General features: G+C 37.6%; 1 protein-coding gene across 4 annotated transcripts in view; it reads left to right on the forward strand.

Moving 5' to 3' along the window:
- ESR1 (estrogen receptor 1) overlaps positions 1-21,927 on the forward strand; it is a 265,106-nt gene that overhangs the window by 102,690 nt on the left and 140,489 nt on the right. For all 4 annotated transcript variants that reach the window (XM_036248186.1, XM_036248187.1, XM_036248188.1 and 1 more), the window contains one exon: positions 5,673-6,008. In XM_036248186.1, the coding sequence (XP_036104079.1) occupies positions 5,673-6,008 (336 nt within the window). The remainder of the gene's footprint in view (positions 1-5,672; positions 6,009-21,927) is intronic.

Raw genomic sequence — 21,927 nt, forward strand, 5'->3', positions numbered from 1 at the left:
AGGATAAAAATAAAAAAAATAATTATAATGATAAGGAATGATTAAACAAACTCTAAATTAATTAGAAGTTGTGTTTTAAAACACCTGGTTTGACACATTAAGACAGATCTTTTTATTTTAAGGTCAGAACATACTTCTTAAAAATATATATTTTTTTATTTATTTTTAGATAGAGAGGAAGGGAGAGGGAGAGAGAGAGAGAAACGTCAATGTGAGAAACATCGCTTGGCTGCCTCCTGCATGTCCCCTACTGGGGACTGAGCCCACAGTCAAGGCATGTGCCCTGACTGGGAATAGAATGGGAACTTCTCAGTCCATGGGATGATGCTCAACCCAGTATGCCACACTGACCATGCTGCATGCCGCTTTTATGTCCCATCTCTCTCTGTATAACCAAGAACTAAGACACAGATTGTAGGTCCTTATTGGCAGTTCTCATTTCACCTAGGCTAGAATAGAAGAAATTGGGGCATCTTTCACGTTCTTCTACCCAACTCAGTTCAATTTGCTTTGAACTACTATAAAATATTTGTTTAATATTGTAACTGGTAATGACACTGGCATGCCACTGGTAGTGTAACAATTGCTCCTTGCAAGTAGAAAAGGATGCCTTCCTCATTGACCCTATCCTATCACATGCAGTTGACAATATAATATCATGGGATCCTATCATGTGTAGCTGACAATATGTACCATTTTATATTTTTCTTCTGTTTGTACATTTTGTAGGGACTTTGGTATTTGAAAAATACAGTATTTTGGGGGTTAAATTACAGAAAATATTTGTTAATGCTAATTGAATCTACCTTTGCCTATTTGACTGTTTGATAATTTTATAAATATTCAATTCTCTCTTTGATCTCTCCAGTTGCATTTTTTTGTTCTACATCCCAAATCTGTGGTCATTTTTTTGTTTTGTGTTCAACAACTTGAATCACATATTTGTGAGACTCAAAGAGGTCTGGTGGTTCAACTCGCTGCTTTAAGTAGTACTACACCTAAATGATTTGAGTATTAGTCTACTTACAAACTTCTCCAAGAAAGGAAATGCTGTTTATTTGTCTAAAATGTAACTTCATCTCTTAGAGAAGATTTTTTTGTCTCCCCCTTCTTGTATTACTCATCCCTTCCATTGTGTTATGGACATTTCATTCATTCGTTCATTCAGTGGATACTGAATAAGTTTGGTCTTTCTCCCTCCAAGCTGAAAACTTGATGTAGGATAATATGATCCGTCTTTGTTCATCACTGTATCATCTGTACATTGTAAGTATTGAACAATTTTTTACCAAATGAACAAATACTTTAATAAGCAGATTCGATAACTCCCACTACTAGTACCTGAATTGAGTCTAAAATTCTTTCTCTGGAAATTGATGGTCTGTAGTATGACTGCTGAGACCTTTTAACATTGGTGGTAATACTATGTTTTGTTTTGTTTCATTAACTTTCTATCTGTCTTTATCTTGGAAACCTTTTAAAATGAAGGTAAGTTACATTTACAACAGAAAGCATAGACTTTATTTTTTAAAACTAAAATGCTTTTGTGGAGACGTGATCAGGTAACCCTGATTTTATCTTAGGGAAATAATACTGCTTTAACCATTTCTTCTTTAGTCAGACCACTTGCTTTATCTTCCCACGTAGATCTGATGTAAAAAGATTTTATTGCTGATGCAGCTTTCCTGTGTGATCTGTTCACGTTTTCAACCTCTGTAAAGTTGTACAGTAGGGGGAATAAACACTATTTGAGCAACACACTGACTATTACTAAAGAATAATCCATTTTTTAAAACCCCAGTCCCAACCCAAAGTGGGTAAATAGCGATCAGAATATAGTCTCTCAAAATTCTAACCTCAAAACTTCCTAAGAAATGTGAACCTAAAGGGATTCTTTGTTTTTAATCTTCTTTTCCTGTTTTTTCCCCCCCCATCCCAAGGCTTCTGGTATTACATTCCAAATAGATAATCATAGAATCATCCAATTTGAGGATGGATGGTATAGTGAAGGTCACATAGTGCAAATGCTTACCGGGTAATTGAATCCCTTCAAGCTTTCTCTAGCTTATTCTTGAAAATTGCCGGTGATCTGAAGCTTCATTTCCTGTGGCAGCAGATTCTACCTGTGTGGTCAGCTTTGACTATTAAAAACTGCTTCCTTATATTGAATTCTAACTGCTCACAGTTTTCACATATTTCTCCCCTTTTACCGTTCGGGCTCATAAAGAGCAAGATGAATCCATCTCTCTAGGTCAGTTTGGGCTGCTATAACAGAGATGTCCTCGACTGGGTGGCTTAAACACCTTTATTTCTTACAGTTCTGGGGGTTAGGAAGTTCAAGATCAAGGTGCAGACCTGGAGTCTGGTGAGGGTCTGCAGGGCCTGCAGACAGCTGCTTTCTTGTGTCCTCACATGGCAGAGGGAGCTAGCGACCTCTCTGGCCTCTCCATGAAAGGGCACTAATTCCATTCCGGAGGGCTCTACACCCATGACTTAATTGCTCCCAAAGGTCCCATTTCAAATACATTACTTTAGAGATTAGATTTCATCATATGAATTTGGAGGAATATAAACATTAAGACCATAGCTCCAACAGGACAGCCTATTTGAGAGTGACTCTCACGTTCTCTCTAAATCTTCTCTACCCTAGGCTAACCCCTCTTAGTTCCGCAGTCGATCTCTGTGAGACCCACTTCCATGTCTCCTCACCACCCTGGTTACTCTAACCTAAACAGATTTATTTTACTTATATAGGCAACATCCAGCAATGAGTGTGGTACTCCAGATGTGTGCTGATGAGCCGAGTGTAGAGTGTGACTACCATCTCCCTTAATTCAGATAGAACATCTGGCAATGCCCAATGTCGAACGATGGCCATCTAAGAACAATGGAACGAGTCAGATACAACCGTTCTTCTCATCTGACCTATTTTACTTCTATGTGTCCCTTCAGCTTTGTTGATAATAGCTAGAAATTTAAAACTGTTAACTAAAAAAAACAAAAAAGAATCTCCATTTCAGAACTAGATGCTAAATAGAGAATGGTCTTGGACATGTTCATCACTCTCTCTGAGAAGCAGTTTCTTAATATTTACCCAGGATGCTTGTGAGGTCTAATTGGGCTGTAACGGGCTTACATGGAACGTGTATATAAAGTGCTCAAATATAAGCATATGGGGAGTGCTCAATGCATATTAGTGATAATCATCTTTACCATTTTGACTTATTTAAAGAGCGTTGAGAACTGCTTATTTTAATACTGTGCCAATAGGAAGGATCTGTGGATTCATTATATTTTCAAAGTATTGTCAAATAAATCTACTGTAAGCCTGCAAAAATAAAAGTTAGGCATAAAAATTTTACAGTTACACATTTGTCTACATTCCTTGACAAATTAGAGCAAAATAGAATAAAGTTCTGACATTAGTTATTTATTTGTTATGAATGAGAGAGCAGATGATGCATTATAAAGAGTGTTTACTTCTCATGTCTTTATGATTAAAAGTAATTGTATTACTTTTTACCAAAATGATGATTTCTTTCATATAAATTTGAGAACTGTGGTTCCTAACATATTTTGGAGAGCTTAACGTTTTTGAAAATATGGAAGCTTGTGTTAATTTTTGTCTTTTAAAAATATTTGTTTCGACTGATACATTTCAGCACCGAAGTGTGGCTTTTTACAGACTAAGACACTGAGCCAAAACCTCAAAAAATTAGCAAGAAATTGAGTTCTCTCATCCTCTATCCCAACATAATTTAGTTAGTGAGAACCACAGCTGGGCAACCCTTTGGGGGGAAATTATTTTAAGCTATTTGAAAATTTTTATGATAGGAAAAGAGAAATGTACATTTTCCCCTTATTTGTGAAACTCTTAGAACTAAGGAAACTACTTAAGTGTCCTGGGTCAATTCCCAAGGTGATAAAGTGTAGCTTAGTAACAATAAAAGACTTATGGAGCACCTCTGGGGTCCAGAGGCTGTCTGTTATATTTTGGATAAGTTATTCCTTTTCTGTGTCTTCAAACAAGAGATCTTCTTAAATGATAAGGATATTTACTAAATGCTTTTTAGATATGTCTTGTAATTTAATTTGAAGTCAGGGAGTGTTATACCTCCGGTTTCATTCTTTTTTCAGGACTGCTTTGGCTACTCAGGGTCTTTTGTGGTTTCATACAAATATGATAATTTTTTTGTTCTATATCTTTAAAAATACCATTGGGATTATCATGAGAATTGAATTAAATTTGGGTAATGTAGCCATTTTAACTAGGTTGATTTTTCTAATCATGTAGTATATCACATTAATTGATTTGTGTATGTTGAACCATCCTTGCAACCCTGGAATGAACCCTGCTTAATTGTTATGTGTTATCCCTTTAGAGCTGGGAATGAGGATCTCACCTCTTTGCCTTTTTTCCCTTTCTTTATTGATTTTTAGAGAGAGAGGAAGGGAGGGGGAGAGATAGAAACATCGATGAGAGAGCACATTGATTGGCCGCCACTGGGGATTTGGCCCACAACCTGGGCATGTGCCCTGACCGGAAATCGAAATCAGTGACCTCTTGGTGCATGGATCGATGCTCAACCACTGAGCCACACTGGCCAGGCATACTATCTTTTTAATGTATTATATTTGATTTGCTAGTATTTTGTTTAGGATTTTTGCCTCTGTATTCACCAGCAATATTGATCTGTAGTGTGTGTGTGTGTGTGTGTGTGTGTGTGTGTGTTATCTTTGCCAGATTTTGGTTTCAGGGTTATGTTGGCCTCAGAAAGTGTGTTAGGAAGTGTTGCTTCTTCTGCAATTTTTTGGAAGAATTTAAGAAGGATAGGTACTAAATCTTCTTTGAATGTTTGGTAGAATTCACTAGTGAAGCTCTCTGGTCTTGGACTTTTATTTTTTGGGGAGGTTTTTTGATAGTTGTTTTAATTCCTCACTGTTGATTGGTCTATTTAGATTTTCCATTTCTTTGTGACTCATTCTAGGAAGGTTATATATTTCTAGGAACTTATCCATTTCTTCTGGGTTATTGAATTTGGTGGCATATAGTCTTCCATAGTATTCTTATATGATCCTTTGTATTTTTGTGGTGTCTGTGGTAACTTCTCTTTCATTTCTGATTTTGTTTGGGTCTTTTCTCTTTTTTCTTAGTGAGTCTAACCAAAGGTTTGTCAATTTTATTAATCTTTTCAAAGAATCAGCTATTTGTTGCATTAATTTGTCATTAATAATATTCATACAGAAGCAGCATTTGATGCTAAGCTATATTACAAGGATAATTATACTTCTGTTCTTTATATAGCATATGTTACACACACACACACACACACACACACACACACACACAGTTTGTCAGAACCAACCTATACTGGCTCACAAAAGCCTATTGTTCAATTTTCAGGAGTTTTGTAAGCTGTTTGATGTTAGACAAGTAGCTTGAAAGTTGCTGTTGTAGGAGTATTTACACAATGGAAATTGGTGAATGCTACAAATCAAAGCTTTTACAATTTTTTTCTTGGACAGCTGGTTGTCAAACACTTACCAGCATACTTGTGCCTCAAGGCATTTCTTTAAATAAAATAAAGAATTATTAGCACTGAAGATGGTTTCAGTATGAAAGTTGACACGAGAAAAAGAATAAACTGTTTTTTTTTCCCCTGTGTTCTCAGGGATACGGAAAGACCGAAGAGGAGGGAGAATGTTGAAACACAAGCGCCAAAGAGATGATGGGGAGAGTAGGAACGAAGCTGGGTCCTCTGGAGACGTGAGATCTGCCAGCCTTTGGCCAAGCCCTCTCTTGATTAAGCACACTAAGAAGAACAGCCCTGCCTTATCCCTGACAGCCGATCAGATGGTCAGTGCCTTGATGGAGGCTGAGCCCCCCATAATCTATTCTGAGTATGACCCTACCAGACCCTTCAGTGAGGCTTCGATGATGGGCTTGCTGACCAACCTCGCAGACAGGGAGCTGGTTCACATGATCAACTGGGCAAAGAGGGTGCCAGGTAAGAACACTAAGCTCGATTTTATTGTTCCGAGTCAATAACTACTTATGAACCGGTTGCGATGTCGTAGGAGAGAACAATAGTGGGAAACAATAGCTTGTTATCTAATTGGTTTCAAGGGTACAGCAGAATTTGTTCATTTTTAGTATCAGTACACTGTAATTCTCCTGAAAATTAGGAAATAATGTTTTACAATAAAAATCTAGAAGATTAAGGTCTTTAATTTGACATTATTTTTAACCCATGTTATCCACCAAAAAATGTGGGGTGGACACTACATATAATAAATGTGGTTAATATTATATGTTCACAGTGTCAAAATTATTTTACCATTAAATGATTTATGGTCTATACATGTTTAATAATGAGGACTTTTGTTCAGAAAACCTCAATCATTAATAAGTCATTTTACCTTAAAAATCTATTTTTTAAGACTTTGCAGACTAAAGAGATAATACCAGATTGTTTTTACTGAATGGCAATTATTTGCTCAACTTCTATTCTTAATATTTTAGGAGAAAGGTAATACAATAGACACATTGAGTTCTCATCCTGTTCCTGAGAGGAGCCTGTAGAAAGATCCAGTGGCTGAAGTGACCTTGGTCCTTCAGTCAACTCTCTCAAAGCTGGCTCCTGGAAAGCTTGATTGCTGCTGTTCTTGTTCAGGGAGAAGAACTCTAGTTATTATGGAAACAAGTCTAGAAAGGGACCTCGTTCATGCCCCAACATGTCCATCCAGGAGCCAATGTAGGTGAATCAAGGCCAGAGGAAGTTACATCTTTTTCTTGGGCTTACGGATAAAATCAGTAATGGATTTAGAGAGATTGTCTCATTTGGTTTCTTTTAATTGATGAACTCAAATATTATCTATGAAGCACAGGATGCTTTTTATTAAGCTAAATAAATCTGCAGTTTTGTACTTGCATTTCAGGGTTCACCGATCTGTTATAGGCCAAGTGAACATGTGTCTGGCCTTAGAGAATGTTTTATGTATTTGCATATATCAACATATTAACCCGTGGTTCTTTGAATAGGAGCCAGCAATGCTGTGATCCGAACTTGATAGAGGGCACCCAAGTAGGTGGTAGCATCTGGGTAATACAGAAGCATGGGGCTAACAGGCATCTTTAGATATCTAGGGTCAGTCCTATGGCAAATAAAAACTCCCAGCCACCTTTGAAGTAAGGGTTTTATTGAGCACTTCACTACCTACTTTAGCATTCTCAGATGATGCAGATCTATAATAAGCACATATTGGAATCTAAATGTAATGTGGTTATAAATTTTACCTCAATATTTATTATTGCCTTTCTACATATTTTAGAAGAAGAGAAAAATTAAGAAATAATAATAATGGCCACATCCCTGAGAGCCAACTGTCGGTTGTTGCTGAGTTTATTGTACTATCAGCCTATATTTTCCCTCATGAAGCTGTAGCAGTATTGGTTCCAGAGCAGAGTGAAACTCCAATGTATATTTTTATAGTTACCAGTGGATTCCTATTATGACATTTGTATAATTATAAATATTTGAAATATATGAAATTAAATTCATATACATTATCAGTGGATAAAAAATTCATGACAATAATCTTCTGAATTTAAAAATAAAATGGAAACAGAAATAAAGGGAAGGAAATTATGTCCATGTGTAGCAAAACCATTCTCTGACTTCCTTATTTTAGCTTAAAAGACCTAAATGATTTCAAAATCCTTGGACCAAACTCTATCTTGTTACTTGGTGGTTTAAAAAAAAATTATAAAGGCAAAAAGAAATTATGTGTGTGTGTTTGTGTGTGTACTATTAGAATATAGCTGTTGTTAATCAAAGCCTATTTTTCTGACCAAGCAGACTAAAAATAGTAATTGATTTCAAAAGGATAAAAGATGAAAGAAAAGCAGTCTTCTGAAAAAATTTGCAGATGAATGTCAAGCTTTTCAGGAAAATTGACAAAGTCATATTTTGAAAAGCTTTTATATATTCAGAAAACCATCTGTTGTTTAAAAAATAGCCCACACTGAAAATATAATATAGATGATATTACATTTATAATAATAATAGTAATTTTAAAAAGAAGAATATATATATATATATTCTTCATATATATATGAAGGAAGGATGTCTCCCATCTAGTTAATTAACCGATTTATTTATTTATTTTTGTATGTATGAGAATAATTAAGTTCTACTTTTTTAACAAATTTCAGTGATAGAGCACAGGGTTATAGTCACTGTGTATTGCATTGATCCTCAGCCTGTTTTCATCTCACAGCTGAAAGTTTGTGCTCTTTTACCAATCTCTCCCTATTTGCCCCATCACTGAATCCCTGGCAGTAAATTTTCTACTCTGTTTCCATGAGTTGGGCCTTTTTTTTTTTTTCTTCACATTTCACGTATAAGTGATACCATGCAGTATTGATCTTTCTCTGTCTGGTTTATGTCACTCCATATAATGCCCTCAAGACCTATCTATGTTGTCGCAAATAGCAGGATTTCCTTCTTTTTCATGGCTGAATAATATTCCGTTGTATGTACATATGTACCCCATATCTTCTTTATCCTCTCACTCATTGATGGACACTAAGGTTGTTTCCATGTCTTGGATATTGTGAATATGCTGCAATGAACATGGGAGTGTAGATATCTCTGATATCCCGTTTTCAGACCCTTTGGATATGGGATTTCTGGGTAATGTGTTAGTTCTATTTTTAATTTTTGAGGAACCTCTATACTGTTTTCCACAGTAGCTGCATCAGTTTACATTCCTACCAACAGTGTAAAAGATTCCCTTTTCTCCACATCCTCACCAACACTTGTTATCTCTTGTCTTTTTGATAAGAGACATTCTAACAAGTGTGAGGTGATATTATAGTTTTGATTTGTATTTCCCTGATGATTAGTGATGTTGAGCACCTTTTCATGTACATATTGGCCATTTGTACATCTCCTTTGGAAAACTGTCTATTCAGTTTCTTTGCCAATTTCTTAATTTTTTTTTTTACTGTTGAGCTGTATGAATTCTTTATATATTTTAGATATTAATCCCTCATCAGATATATGATTTAAAAATATTTTCTCCCATTCTGTAGGTTGCCTTTTATTTTTGTAGATGGTTTCCTTTGCTGTGTTGAAGCTGTTTATTTTGATGTGGTCCCACTTGTTTATTTTTGCTATTGTTGCTTTTGTGTTTGGTGTCAGGTCCAAACAAGTATTTCCATGACTAGCATTAAGGAGCTGACTCCCTGTTTTCTTCTAGGAGTTTTATGGGTTTCAGATCTTACATTCAAGTCCTTAATCCATTTTGAGTTGATTTTAGTGTACAGTGCAAAATAGGGGTCCAGTTTTGTTTAGTTTTTTCTTTTGCTTGTGGCTGTCTACTTTTCCCAACACTACTTATTGAAGAGACTATTCTTTCCTTTTTGTTATATTCTTGGCTCCTTTGTCAGGATTATTTCTGGGCTCTCTCTTCTGTTCCATTGATCTGTGTATATTTTTTGCCAATACCATCCTTTTCATCATTATAGCTTTGTAATATATTTTAAAATAAGGAAGTGTAACACATCCAGCTTTGTTCTTCTTTTTCAAGATTGCTTTGGCTATCTGGGGTCTTTTGTGATTCTATACAAATTTTTGGTTTTAGGGTAATGCTGACCTCAATCAAACAGTTTGGGTGCATTTCTTCCTCTTCTATTTTCTGGAAGAGTTTGAGGATGGCAAGAATTCTTTTTTGAGTTTTTGGTAGAATTTACCAGTGAAACTATCTGATCCTAGACTTTTCTTTGTTGAGAAGTTTTTGATTACTGACTTAATCTCCTTATTAGTAACTGGTCTGTTCAGATTTTTTATTTCTTTTTATCCAGTCTTGGTAGGTTGTATGTTTATAAGAATTTCCCCATAGTGTCTAAGCTGTATAAATCTTTGGCTTATAATTGTTCATAGTAGTTTCCTATGATCCTTTGTATTTGTGTGATATCAGTAGTGACACCTACTATTAGATAAACACTAATAATTTTATTTATTTGTGTCCTTTTTTTCACTTATTTCCACTCTGTCTTTGTTAATTTCCCCTTCTACTAACCTTGGCTTTATTTTTTCTTTAATTCTTTATGAAATTTGTTTATATGAGCTCTTTTTTTCTTAATGTAGATTTTTTTTTTAAATCACTGTGAACTTCTCTCATCTAACTGCTTTTGCTGCATCTCACTTATTTTGATATAGTGTGTTTCCATTTTCACTCACTTTAAGGTATTTTTTGATTTCTCTTTTTAATTCTTCTTTGACTCATTAGTTGTTCATAAACATGTTTAATCTCCACACATTTATACCATTTTTAGTTCTTCTTGTAATGATTTCTAGTTTTATGCCATTATAATAGGAAACAATGCTTGATATGATTTCAATCTTCCTAAAATTTTAAAACTTGTCTTATGGCCTAACATATAATATATTCTAGAAAATGTTCCCTGTGTTTTTCAGAAGATTGTGTATTCTGCTGCTGTCGGATGGATATTTTACATATGTCTTAGTTCCATCTGCTCCCCTTTTATAAGTGATTTCCTTACCACCATTGCAACATTAGAGTATTCTGAATTTAACTATATATTTACCTTTACTAGTGAGCTTTTAATTTTTATATAGTTTCCTGTTACCAATTAGCATCCTTTCATTCCAGCTTAAAAATCTCATATTAACATTTCTTGTAAGGTCGGTCTTATGATGATATATTTCTTAAGTGTTTGTTTGCCGGGAAAACTATCTCTCCTTCAATTCTGAAGGATACATTTGCAGGTAGAATATTCTTGGTTGGCGTATTTTTTTCTTTCTTTCAGTGCTTTCATATATTATCCCATTCCCTTCTGACCTGCAGTTTCTGCTGAAGAATTTGTTAGTAATTTTATGGGGGTTCCCTTGTATGTAACACATTGATTTTCTCTTGATACTTTTAAGATGCTCTCCTTGTTTTTAGCTTTTGACAATTGAATTATAACGAGTCTGAGTGCAGGTCACTTTGGATTAATCTTTTTTGGAACTCTCTGTGCCCCCTGGATCTGAATGTTTGTTTCTTTCCCTAGGTTTAGAAAATTTTCACTGATTTTTCTTTGAATAGGCTTTCTTCCCTTTTTTGTCTTTCTTCTCCTTCCAGGACCTTATAACATAAATATTTGTTTGTTTGATGGTGTCCCATTAGTTCTTTAAGCTATCTTAACTCTTTTTATTTATTTATTTTTATGGTTTTGCTACTCCGATTAAATAAATTTTAATGTCCTATCTTTGAGTTTACTTACCCTTTTTCTGCTTGATTTAGTCTGATATTGAACACCTCTATTCAATTTTGTCAGTTTACTTATTGTAATCTTCAGCTCTGTGATTTCTATTTGATATATTCTTAATAGCTCTTTGTTAAAATTTTTACTTTGTTCATGCATTGTTCTCTTGACCTTGGTGAACATATTTATGGCCATTATTTTGAACTCTTTATCATATAAATCATTTATCTCTGTTTTATTAAGGTCTATATTTGGAGTTTTATCTTGTTCTTTTGTTTGGAACATAGTTTTTTGTTTCTTAATTTTCTTTGAGCCTCTGTGTTGGTTTATGCACACTATATAAATGAGCCACTTCTAGCCTTGATGAAGTCATCTCATATAAGAAGTAAATCTAATCATTCTATCTGGTCCAAGCTCTTAGTTATCTCTCAAACCTTTGTGATTGTCCAACCTACTTCCTTGGTTTTTAATGGCCCCCAGTAGTTGAGGTTGTGCAAAGACCTATCAGTGTCCTAAAGGGGAGGATCTCAGTCAAAACCAAGATGTAGGCTGACTGGAAGCCATGTTCTTAGGTAGGATCTTTTAAAGTATGCAAATATATCTCTTTCAGGGGAAAAATAGGAGATGAGTGTTTTTGTCTGTTCTTTATATAAAAAGCCCTGGGTGGAATAGCTGGTGAAGAACTTTCTTTGTTTACTACAGTCCTGTGAGACTGGCAAATCCAAGCCCCCCCACTGGATATCAGAGTCAGACAGTCAAGGAAGCAGCTGCAAAAGTTGTGATGACAGACATGTATACAAGCTTCTTCCAGGAAGATATTTGAATATTCTCCCTGGAGCAGGCTACAGGGAGAATGCAGAGATTGTGTCTGCTGGCTTCCCCAGGCTCTGGTGAGGATGGCAGTCAACCCCTAGCTGGTGCTAAATAAGAAGCCCAACCCTCTGGTAGCAGCTTTTAAAATATGTAAAAGATCTTTTTCTTTAAAAGGGAAATAGGGCCCTGGACAGTTTTTCTCAGTGGTTAGAGCATCGGCCTGTGGTCCAGAGAGACCCGGGTTTGGTTCCCGTTAAGGGCATGTACCTCGGTTGCAGTTTGTCCCCGGCCCTGGTTGGGTCGTGTGGGAGGCAGCCACTCAATGTGTCCCTTTTATGTCGATGTCTCTCTCTCTCTCTCTTCCTCTGTCTCCCTCTCTCTTCCTCTGTCTCCCTCCCACTCTATCTGAACAAAAAATGGAAAAATGTCCTTGGGTGAGGATTAACTAACTAACTAACTAACTAACTAACTAACTAACTAACTACAAATAAAAGGGAAATAGGCATTTCTGTTGGCTCCTTTGTGCCAAGCCCTGGGAGAATAGCCGCAGTGAGTTCTTACAATCCTGTTAAAAACACTTTGCTATAGTCATGTGAACCTCATGGATGCTAGCTCCTTTGGCTTTTGGAGCTAGGTGTCTTAGGAGTGGAAGTCTTACAAGTTTGGGTGCTAGATGTTGAGTTCAAAAGCTTCATTTTTTAGGGAGAAGCTAGAGGTTGTGAGTTATTTCCTAATTGTATTTCACTGTGCCAGGGATGTAGTTTATGGTGAGAGTTGTGTCTTATAGTCTTTCCTACCCTTTTCAACATGGTTATTTTGTCATTTACACAATGTGTAGAAATTACTTAGCTAGTTCTTTTGGAATTTTTAAACAGGAAAACTCTTGGTGAATAGCTATAGATTTGGTGTGTCTATGGGAGGATGTGAATTCAGAAATTTCCTATGTCTCCATCTTGGACTGGAGCCTTATGATGAATTTTAGCAAAAATAACACATTGGACTATTTAAGTATCTCTAAAAGTGTTTTGTTGTTGTTGTTTTCATTTTTTTTTTTTTCCTACTAATAGAATTTTGTCAGAATTGTCAAATGTTGGTGATTATAAGTTAAATTTTTTTATTCCTTAACATCTGGGGCATATTTTTCAACTTGATGCAAGTGTGATAACCAAGTTCCAATTGCAAAGTACTTATACTTGACTTAGCTAAAGATCCTATCAAGACATTAATTTCTTTTTCTTTGCAATTTAAAAACAACAGCAGCAATAATAATGCTAAAACTTACCTACCAAGTATAGTAAAGATGATATATATATATATATATATATATATATATATATATATATATTTTTTTTTATCCTCACCCGAGGACATTTTGTATTTATCTTCAGATAGAGCAGGAGGGAGAGAGGGAGGAAGAAAGAGAGAGAGAAACATTGATGCGATAGAGACATATCAACTGGCTGCCACCCACATGACCCCAAACTGGGCTGTGGACAAACTGCAACCGAGGTACATGCCCTTAGCGGAAGTTGAACCCGGGTCTCTCTGGACTGCAGGCCGATGCTCTAACCACTGAGCAAACCGGCCAGAAGAGGATGATATTTTTTATGTGTTATATATCTTCTCTGTGATATCTAGCTATAGAGAAAGTTTTGTCTTTATTGTTTGCTCTGAAATGTGTTAATATTTGAAAATCACTTTACATAATCTATGAATGAGGATTTAGTTTTAGAAGAGTTAGATTCTTAACTCTTAATTTACTATTACACTATACATGGTAAAACTCCTCAATGAATGTCACATCATTCAGCTGAAGGTCAAAAGAGGAAGAATAATGACACAAAAATAGTTATATTTTGAATTTCCACATCACACTCAATTGCATCACTGGCTGGCTGATTCTTAGTGCCAGTGGTAATGAAAGTACATTTGATTTTTTTTTTTTTTTTACTCTGAAATTTGAATTGTCACAGAACTGTTGCTTTGACTTATGAAAGATTATGCCTTTTCCAGAATTCACCGTAATTTTACATACCTTGTGGTCAATTTCATACTTTGTGTTCAAGGTTTTTATATATATGTAAGTAAATATTTGGATAACTATCTAGCCCTGGGTTCTGTATCGACTTTTAAACACTGATAAGTAGCAGCCGGAGGGCCTCATCGATGACTGGGCACAGATCTGAAAGGGTGTCTGATGCTGCTGGCCCAGGAAGAGGAATAAAGGGAAAATGACAGCTGAGCTGAGTGTCATGAGAAGCAGTCTACTTTACCCACTTCCTCATTCTTTTAGTGGCGAACACAATGACCTTTCTCCTTCCCCTTTTCCTGCCCAACTCCCTCTCTACTCAACACTAGAAGAATCCCCTTCCTTCTTAACCCCAACTCCCCACTATGTCACTTTGAGTTCCCTCCTTGTTCAGTTTTGGCCCTAGGAGGAGAAGATCCCTTTTTGCTGGACATGCCTCCTACTAAGCCCAAGCTCAGGTTGCTCAGAAGCTTCTTGAATCGTCCTTGAGGGTGCATGTTTGTCTTGGCCATTCCAGGGCTCAAGGCTTCTTCTGTTCCTGTGTGCCCCAGGAATTCAGTAATTACCTTCCTGACTAATACTCGTCCCCATCATTCAAATTAGCAGTGAGCAGAACATAGGAAATTCTTGTTGAATGAATGAATAAATGAATGAATGAAAGGATGAATAAATGAATGAACGAAAGGAGACTTTTGAAACTCCTGATTTTAAGAAATCTCTGAGCCCTGTTAGAACTCAATTTTTCCATAAAGTAAAAGTGATCTTTAAGGCTGTGGAATTTCTCTTTTTTTACCTTTCTGCAGAATCTACCTGCTGTTTTGTCCTCTCTAGCAGTTGCCTTAGTGAGGCTCATTTCCAACCTCTCTTTTGTAAGGGGCAGAGCAATATAGAGGCATGTACGGAACTGGAGTTCTTAGGACTTTCAAAGGCATTAGCTGGTTTGCAGCACGTTAGTTTCACTTAGCGAGTGTAATTTAAAACTTCGAGTGGGTAGGCACAGGAGGGCAGAGAAAGGGCACAGTGCCTCAATGTGGGAATTGGGAGCATCTTTAAGGGACACATTCCGTTCTGGGAGGTTCCTGCAGATTTCAGGAACTTGGCAAGCCTACCCAGTACTCTGCTTCCCAACCTGTAATGAGACCAGCAAACCCTGCTCTCAGGCTGCTGTGGTGTCTCAGCCTGTGTCTGTGTGGCATGGTGATGAAAGAGGACGTGACATGAAAGCATGGGGGCATCCTGAAGACATGACAGATACATATGTTTAAGGGTCAGATTAGCAGTTTAGAGTTTGCCACTGTTCTGTAATACGAGCCTCGAGACTGAGATAGAATCACCCTACATCAACGGTGGCGGCCCCTCTGGGCTGGCAATGTGCAGTGTTTGCACGAGTTCCATTTCCAAGTCAGCATTGCCCAGACCTTCACTGCTCCTGGGAAGCTCTGGTTGGGACTCAGGGAAAGCCACTACTTACTTGACTCTTCTTTCCCATGAAACTCTGAAGCCCTATAGATACTTGTTGGCCTGAAGGCTATTAATTCTTTTCTAATCTTGAGACTATTTGAGAAAAATGCCCCATCTGGGCTTCTTGGCCCTGCCTCACCCCCGCCCCACCCCTGGGGTTCTGTTTCAGTGGTCTGGGTTGGAGCCCCAGAATCTGCATGTTTATCTTGATTGTAGTGGACAATGTGTGGTAGACAATGGGTGTCCCCAGGGAAACCTGTGGGGAGCATTGGTCTGTGGCTCTGCTATTTTCAGAGGGAATTTGGCATAGAGAATGCCAGTGATATTGTAACTATGTACGTGCTAAACAGATATATTACTACTGAAGTGTGTTGAATTGTGTCCACCACCCCAAAAAATATGTGTCGAAAACCTAACCCCTACTACTTCAGAATGTGATCTTATTTGGACATGGGGTCTTTATAGAGGTATCGCATTCAGATGAAGTCATTAAGTTAGAGCCTAATTCTTATGCAAAGGGAAATTTGGGCGCAAAATAGACGCCCACAGAGGGAAGACGGCGTGATGATACGCGGAGGAGACGGCAGTGGGGTTGGAGTGATCCATCTGTAAGCCACAGAATGGCAAGGATCTCCAGCAAGCGGGAAGCGAGAAGAGGAGGGAGCCCCCCTGGAGTCTTCAGAGAGAGCGTGGTTGGCTGACACCTTGGTTTCCGACCTCTGGGCTCCAGAACTGTGCGAGAGCAAATGTCTGTGTTTTGAAGCACCCAGTGTTTGTACCTTGTATGACAGCCCTAGGAAATGAATACAAATTATGTTAAAAATAAGAAGTGCTTGTAATGTTGAGGCAAAAGAAACCAGGAGCTTTTGATTTAAAGGGGAACATTTGGCTCACCTGGTATAGAATGAGCTAATCATTTACTCCTGAATATTCTCTCCTCTCTGCCTGCCCAAGTGGTTCACTGAACTTCTGGCTTTGAAGTTGATTTAGACCTTCAACAGGTCCACACATCTACCTGGCAAATATCTTATTAAAGTTTTTAATTCACAGAGGAATGTTTTCATGTGGCACTTTAATAATTTCCCTTTTTCCGTTTATATCTTTGATCCATTTGAATGCAGCCTGGCGTGCAGTGTGGGCGTGGCAACGCTGCTGCTTTACGCAGCGGGCTGCTGGGTGGCTTCAGCTCCTCTCTTAGAGCAGCAGCCCCCAGAAGTGTGGGTGAGGCTTCTGGGGTAGTCCGCCTCCCTGTGTGCTACTTATCAAGAGCTTTGAAAGTGGAGTGATAGATATGACCCATTGATTACATGTTTGGTTATTGTTCCTAATTCTGAAATAAAAAAGAAAATTAGTTATTGATTCACAAGCTATACATTTTGCCTGATCTATGTTAATGAATATATAGTATGATTCATCAGTATGATATATATAACAGGTCTCATGAACTTTTGCTTCTTATTTCTAAGATTTAAGAAACTAGTGCTGAGAAGGGGTAATCGGGTGAATTACCATTCAACATTAATGGGACAAAAAGCTTCTTCCCAGGATAGAAGGAAGCATCAGGCTTCCTTTCTCTCTTTCCCCATCTGTTGTAGGCATGCCCCAAATAATCCAGTACTCAGCTCTGAGTGCTGTCTCTGCTTTTAACCAACTTGAAAAGCTGGTCCACTAAAAGTTTCAGTTGTTAACTTTTAGGCTCATGACTTTCATATTTCTTTCTGTAGGTCCCAACACCTAAATCACTGTGTATCATCAGGTCATCTCTTCAGCATCTCTAGACTTTGGCTTTGTTCCTGTTCCACTGTCACCAGTCTGGTCCATAACCTTGTTGTTTTCCAAGAGTAATTTACTGTAATATCCTGTTAACTGGTCTTTTTGGTTCCAGCCTCTTCTCTTTTCAATTCATCCTACTCATCACTGCCAGAACAGGTTCTATAAATGCCCCACTCCCTATATGAGTGTCCTATGGCTGCTATAACGTTTTACAAACTGGGTGGCCTAAACAACAGAAATTTATTCTTCACAGTTCTGGAGGCTGGACATCTGAAATCAGGGTGTCCACAGGGCTGTACTCTCTCTGAAGGCTCTACGGGGGGACCCTTCCCTGCCTCTTCTAGCTCCTGGAGGTTTCTGGCATTCCTTGGCTTACCCATGCATCTTCCCAACCTCTGCACCTATTGTCACAGGATGTTCTCCCTGTGTGTCTGTGTCAAAATGTCCCCTTCTTAGGATGCCAGTCATATTGGATTTAGGGTCTGCCCTAGTCTAGCATGACCTAATCTTACTTGATAAAAATCTATCAAGATCCTTTCCTTCTTTATTTTTTCAAATAAGATCACATTCTCAGATTCTGGGTGGATATGAATTTGAGGGGACACAACTATTCAATTAAAAATTTGTCAGTGAACTTTATCTAATTTAGTAATGGCTTTAACAGATGAATGATAGCGCCCCTTGAAGCCTGAGATGCAGGAATAGACTAGATGCACCTTACCCTAGGTTAATCTTTTTTAAGACAGACCCTGGGGAAAGACCTTTGTAGGAATGCTGCCCCTCAACTCGCTCTTTCCTGTACTGATTTCTACTTCTCAGCATGCTCTCGCCCCACTTCTTCCCCCCCACTCCCTTCACACAATGTATTAATTTTATTTCTCTTTTGCTTGAATCCTTGTATCCTCCTCTCTATTTCAATCCTGTGCTCATTTTCCCCCCTAAAGGGACACCTTAACTTCTACTCCCTTTCTGAAATTTCAAACCACTTTAGCCAATATAATCTTGGCGTGAGTTTGCCAGCCCTGGATAACTGGTCTTCAGTTCAGTCTCGTCAGTCTCTTGTGTATTGCTGAACTAAATCAACTCAGGTCTAAAGCACAGTAACCACTCTTAAATTGTATTCTTATTTCCCTGTTGGTAGATCTGTTGTTGGATGATTCATATATACTATGGTTGGGTTTGTTATTTTTAAAATTTATCCTTATTGTTGAAAGAATTACCGATGTCCCTCCTTTTTTTCTCCCCTTTGACTCTCTCCTTCCCTCTCCCGCCCTTCCCTCTCTTCACCACATGGTTGTCTGTGCCTATTGGTTATGCTATACGCATATACGTTCTTCGGTTTACCTCTTCCCAACCCCCGCTCCTCTGAGGCTTTCTTCTTTAAGTTAAATGAGAAATAGTTTTTTGGGGTTTTTTTTTGGCTGATTTTTTCCAGGGAACTTTGTCAAAGGTAAGTATTTCTACAATCTGTGTTTGACCTGCTCAAGCCATGAACTTATTATTTAAAAGTTGTGTATGTGTAGCCCTGGCCAGTTTTGCTCAATGGTTAGAGCATCAGCCTGTGGTCCAGAGAGACCTGGGTTTGGCTCCCACTAAGGGCACGTACGTCGATTGCAGTTTGTCCCCGGCCCTGGTTGGGTCGTGCAGGTGGCAGCCACTCGATGTGTCCCTTTCACGTTGATGTTTCTCTCTCTCTCTCTTCCTCTCTCTCCCTCCCACTCTACCTGAACAAAAAATGGAAAAATGTTCTCGGGTGAGGATAAGAAAAAAAAGTTGTGTATGTGGAAAATCAATTTCTATTAAATAAATCATATTTTAATAGTAGTAAGGGTGCTTTTTATTTAAATAAAACCTACTATAGATACTCATGTGCAGTGAGCAATTTCTTTGACAAAATAAATGTTTTCCTTCTTATTGAATGTGAATATTCACATATGAAAATTTCTTAACATGATGACCATTTAGGCTGGCCATCATGGCCCTGAAACTACAGGACTTCTCAAGGTACACGTGGCCGACTTTCTGGGGTGACTACACTTGATCTTTTGGCTCAGCCAATTCTGTATTTAGGTCCCTGGAATTCATTTACCTTGAATGGTGGTATATTTAGACTTACTGTGTGCTTAGCCTGTGCGTGTCCTAAGCTTCAACATGGCCAGGCTGAAGTTTCAACTTCCCTGCTATCCAGCTGAGGTTCTATCCAGTGAGGTAAGATGTTAGTTTTCTTTAGACTGTTGAAGACCAAAGCACTACACAAGGGAGAGAAAATCAGCATTGGCCCCAACGAGAGCCATGTAAATGAAGCCATGAAAAGCAGTGGGAATATAGGGGGCATTCTCAGTAGTGGGGTAGATGGAAAGAATCCACCTACTTCCCATACAACTCCCTGTCTAACTAATACTTTCTAGAGAAAGCTCAACAGACTTGAAGGTTGTTTCATACCACCACTGTTATTGCTTTCACAGGAACCAGAGAGTTCTAATCAGTAGGTTTACACTGTAGTCTTTCTGTTAGACTATAGTCTAAACTGTTTATTTTTGGCACACTTATTATTTCTCTACCTTCACTCTACCCCCGAGCTCTCAAAGATTCATGTTAGTTGTTTTTTTTCTTGCTTTGGTGAAACTAAATGAAGTGGTTAAAGCAGATTGAAAAAGTATTACTATTAGACTAGATATAACATGGATATGTTTTCCTTTTCAAATACGTAATTTCCAGAGAAGACAGTATCACTGTGGCCTTAAGGGGATTCACTGGTGAAAAGGTAACAGCCATTAGGTGAATAAGATGATCACTCTACCCCCTGCAGCTGCACAGAGGATGGAGAATTAGAAGAAGCCAGTGGCTAAGTCCTTTTATTGCTTGTGGTGTTTTAACATTAACAGTAAGGTAGGCACAACCGCCAGGTGGTTTATGTTTAATTTTAAACTCACCTGAGACACTGCAAGAGGCTTGGTGTTCAGTCTCAACTTCTTCAAACATATAAGTGACAGAATGAATTGTTCCTGGTTGGGAACCCCCTAGTTCTAGGGAATTTGGGGTTTTTAATTCTGTTGCCTTGGTTACTAAACGGTTGCATGCAGTTTGCTCAACTTTGAATGGGTACGTCGCTTAGGAACCTTCTCCCTTATAAGTAAATTGCTTGATGTGTCAAAATGTAAGCTCTGTTTAAAAAGTCTTTAGTCAAATGTATCATGTTCTTGTTTGAAAAGCAAACAGGCTTGTCCTGTTGGTCTAGGATTTATCACTTAGTTCCACCTAGCAGAGCCCCCAGTACAATACTATGAAAAATTAGAAGTGTGATTGCTAAATAAATATGAAACTTAATAAAATAGTGGCAATGCCCTTCTCTACAGGGAATTAAAGTTTCTCTGTAATGTGTGACCATTTCATAGCATGAAATCTAATAAAACTGTGGTCAGTTTCTTTCTCTAGAGGGTACTAAAAGTGTCTCTTCATAGGATAGCATGTCACATAATAACATTTGGTCCTTTTTACCTGGTTAAGATGTTTGCCTAAATTTGCTTAGGGCTTTTGAAATACATATTTGAAAACTAACAGATAAATGCTGTGAATTTAAAAACTCATTCAAGCCCTGGATGGTGGGTCAGTTGGTTGGGTGTCGTCCTATTCACCCAAAGGTTGCTGGTTCAATTCCTGGTCAGGGCACATGCCTGGATTGCAGGTTCTATTGGTAGGGGGTGTGCAGGAAGCAGCTGATCAATGTTTCATTCTCACACAGATGTTTCTCTCTCTCTCCCTCTTCTTTTCCCTCTCTCTAAAAATCAATAAAAAATCTTAAAACTAACAAACAAAAAACTCATTCAAGGTGTTGAGCTGTAGAAAGCTGTTTTCCAAAGTATGCCTTCAACTTGTATCTGGCACTGTTCATCTTTTTACAAAGCAGAAATGTGATAGAGCCAGGTTTGGGTTTTCTTTATTGCTGTTCAGTGCAGAGGTATAAACTGAAAAATACACTGTCCCTTCCTGAGGAGGAGGAAATTCTCTCAATTATGATCTAGAACAATGCTGTCTTTATATTGGGTCTATAGGTAGAAGGTTCTACTGAGACTGGTTTTGAAAGGTTTTAAATTTACATGGTTTAATAAATATAGATCTATAATCAAATAGTCAACTAGCCACTAATAAATGTGTATCAAAACATGTAACTCCTAATCTCATGAAATCGGAGAGATCTACTTAAATATCTTTAATTTTCTTGCATAACAAACAGCAGACCACTTTGACAGAATCTGAAATACAAGTTGTAGAGTTCTGCCTTTTATTTAAGTATTTTAAGTTCTCGTTTTCTCAAACTAAGTGCTTACTGTTCCTGAATATGCAAGAATAACTTGTACACTGTGCCCCTCTAACACTTGCTGATTGGCTTAGGGGGAAATACAGTTAAAAAATGTCTTTAGTATAAAGTGTTTGTGAAAACTGGAAAAATGGTTATTGTTAGCCTAGTTAACTAATTTGTGATTAGTCTTGATTATTTTTAATAATTGGAACTTAAGGATCTACCCGAGATGCCAAATTTTGATATGGGAAGTATATTCTGGAAATAGATAGCGGT

Source organism: Molossus molossus, unplaced genomic scaffold, assembly GCF_014108415.1.
Source record: "Molossus molossus isolate mMolMol1 unplaced genomic scaffold, mMolMol1.p scaffold_m16_p_8, whole genome shotgun sequence".
Lineage (NCBI taxonomy): Eukaryota > Metazoa > Chordata > Mammalia > Chiroptera > Molossidae > Molossus > Molossus molossus.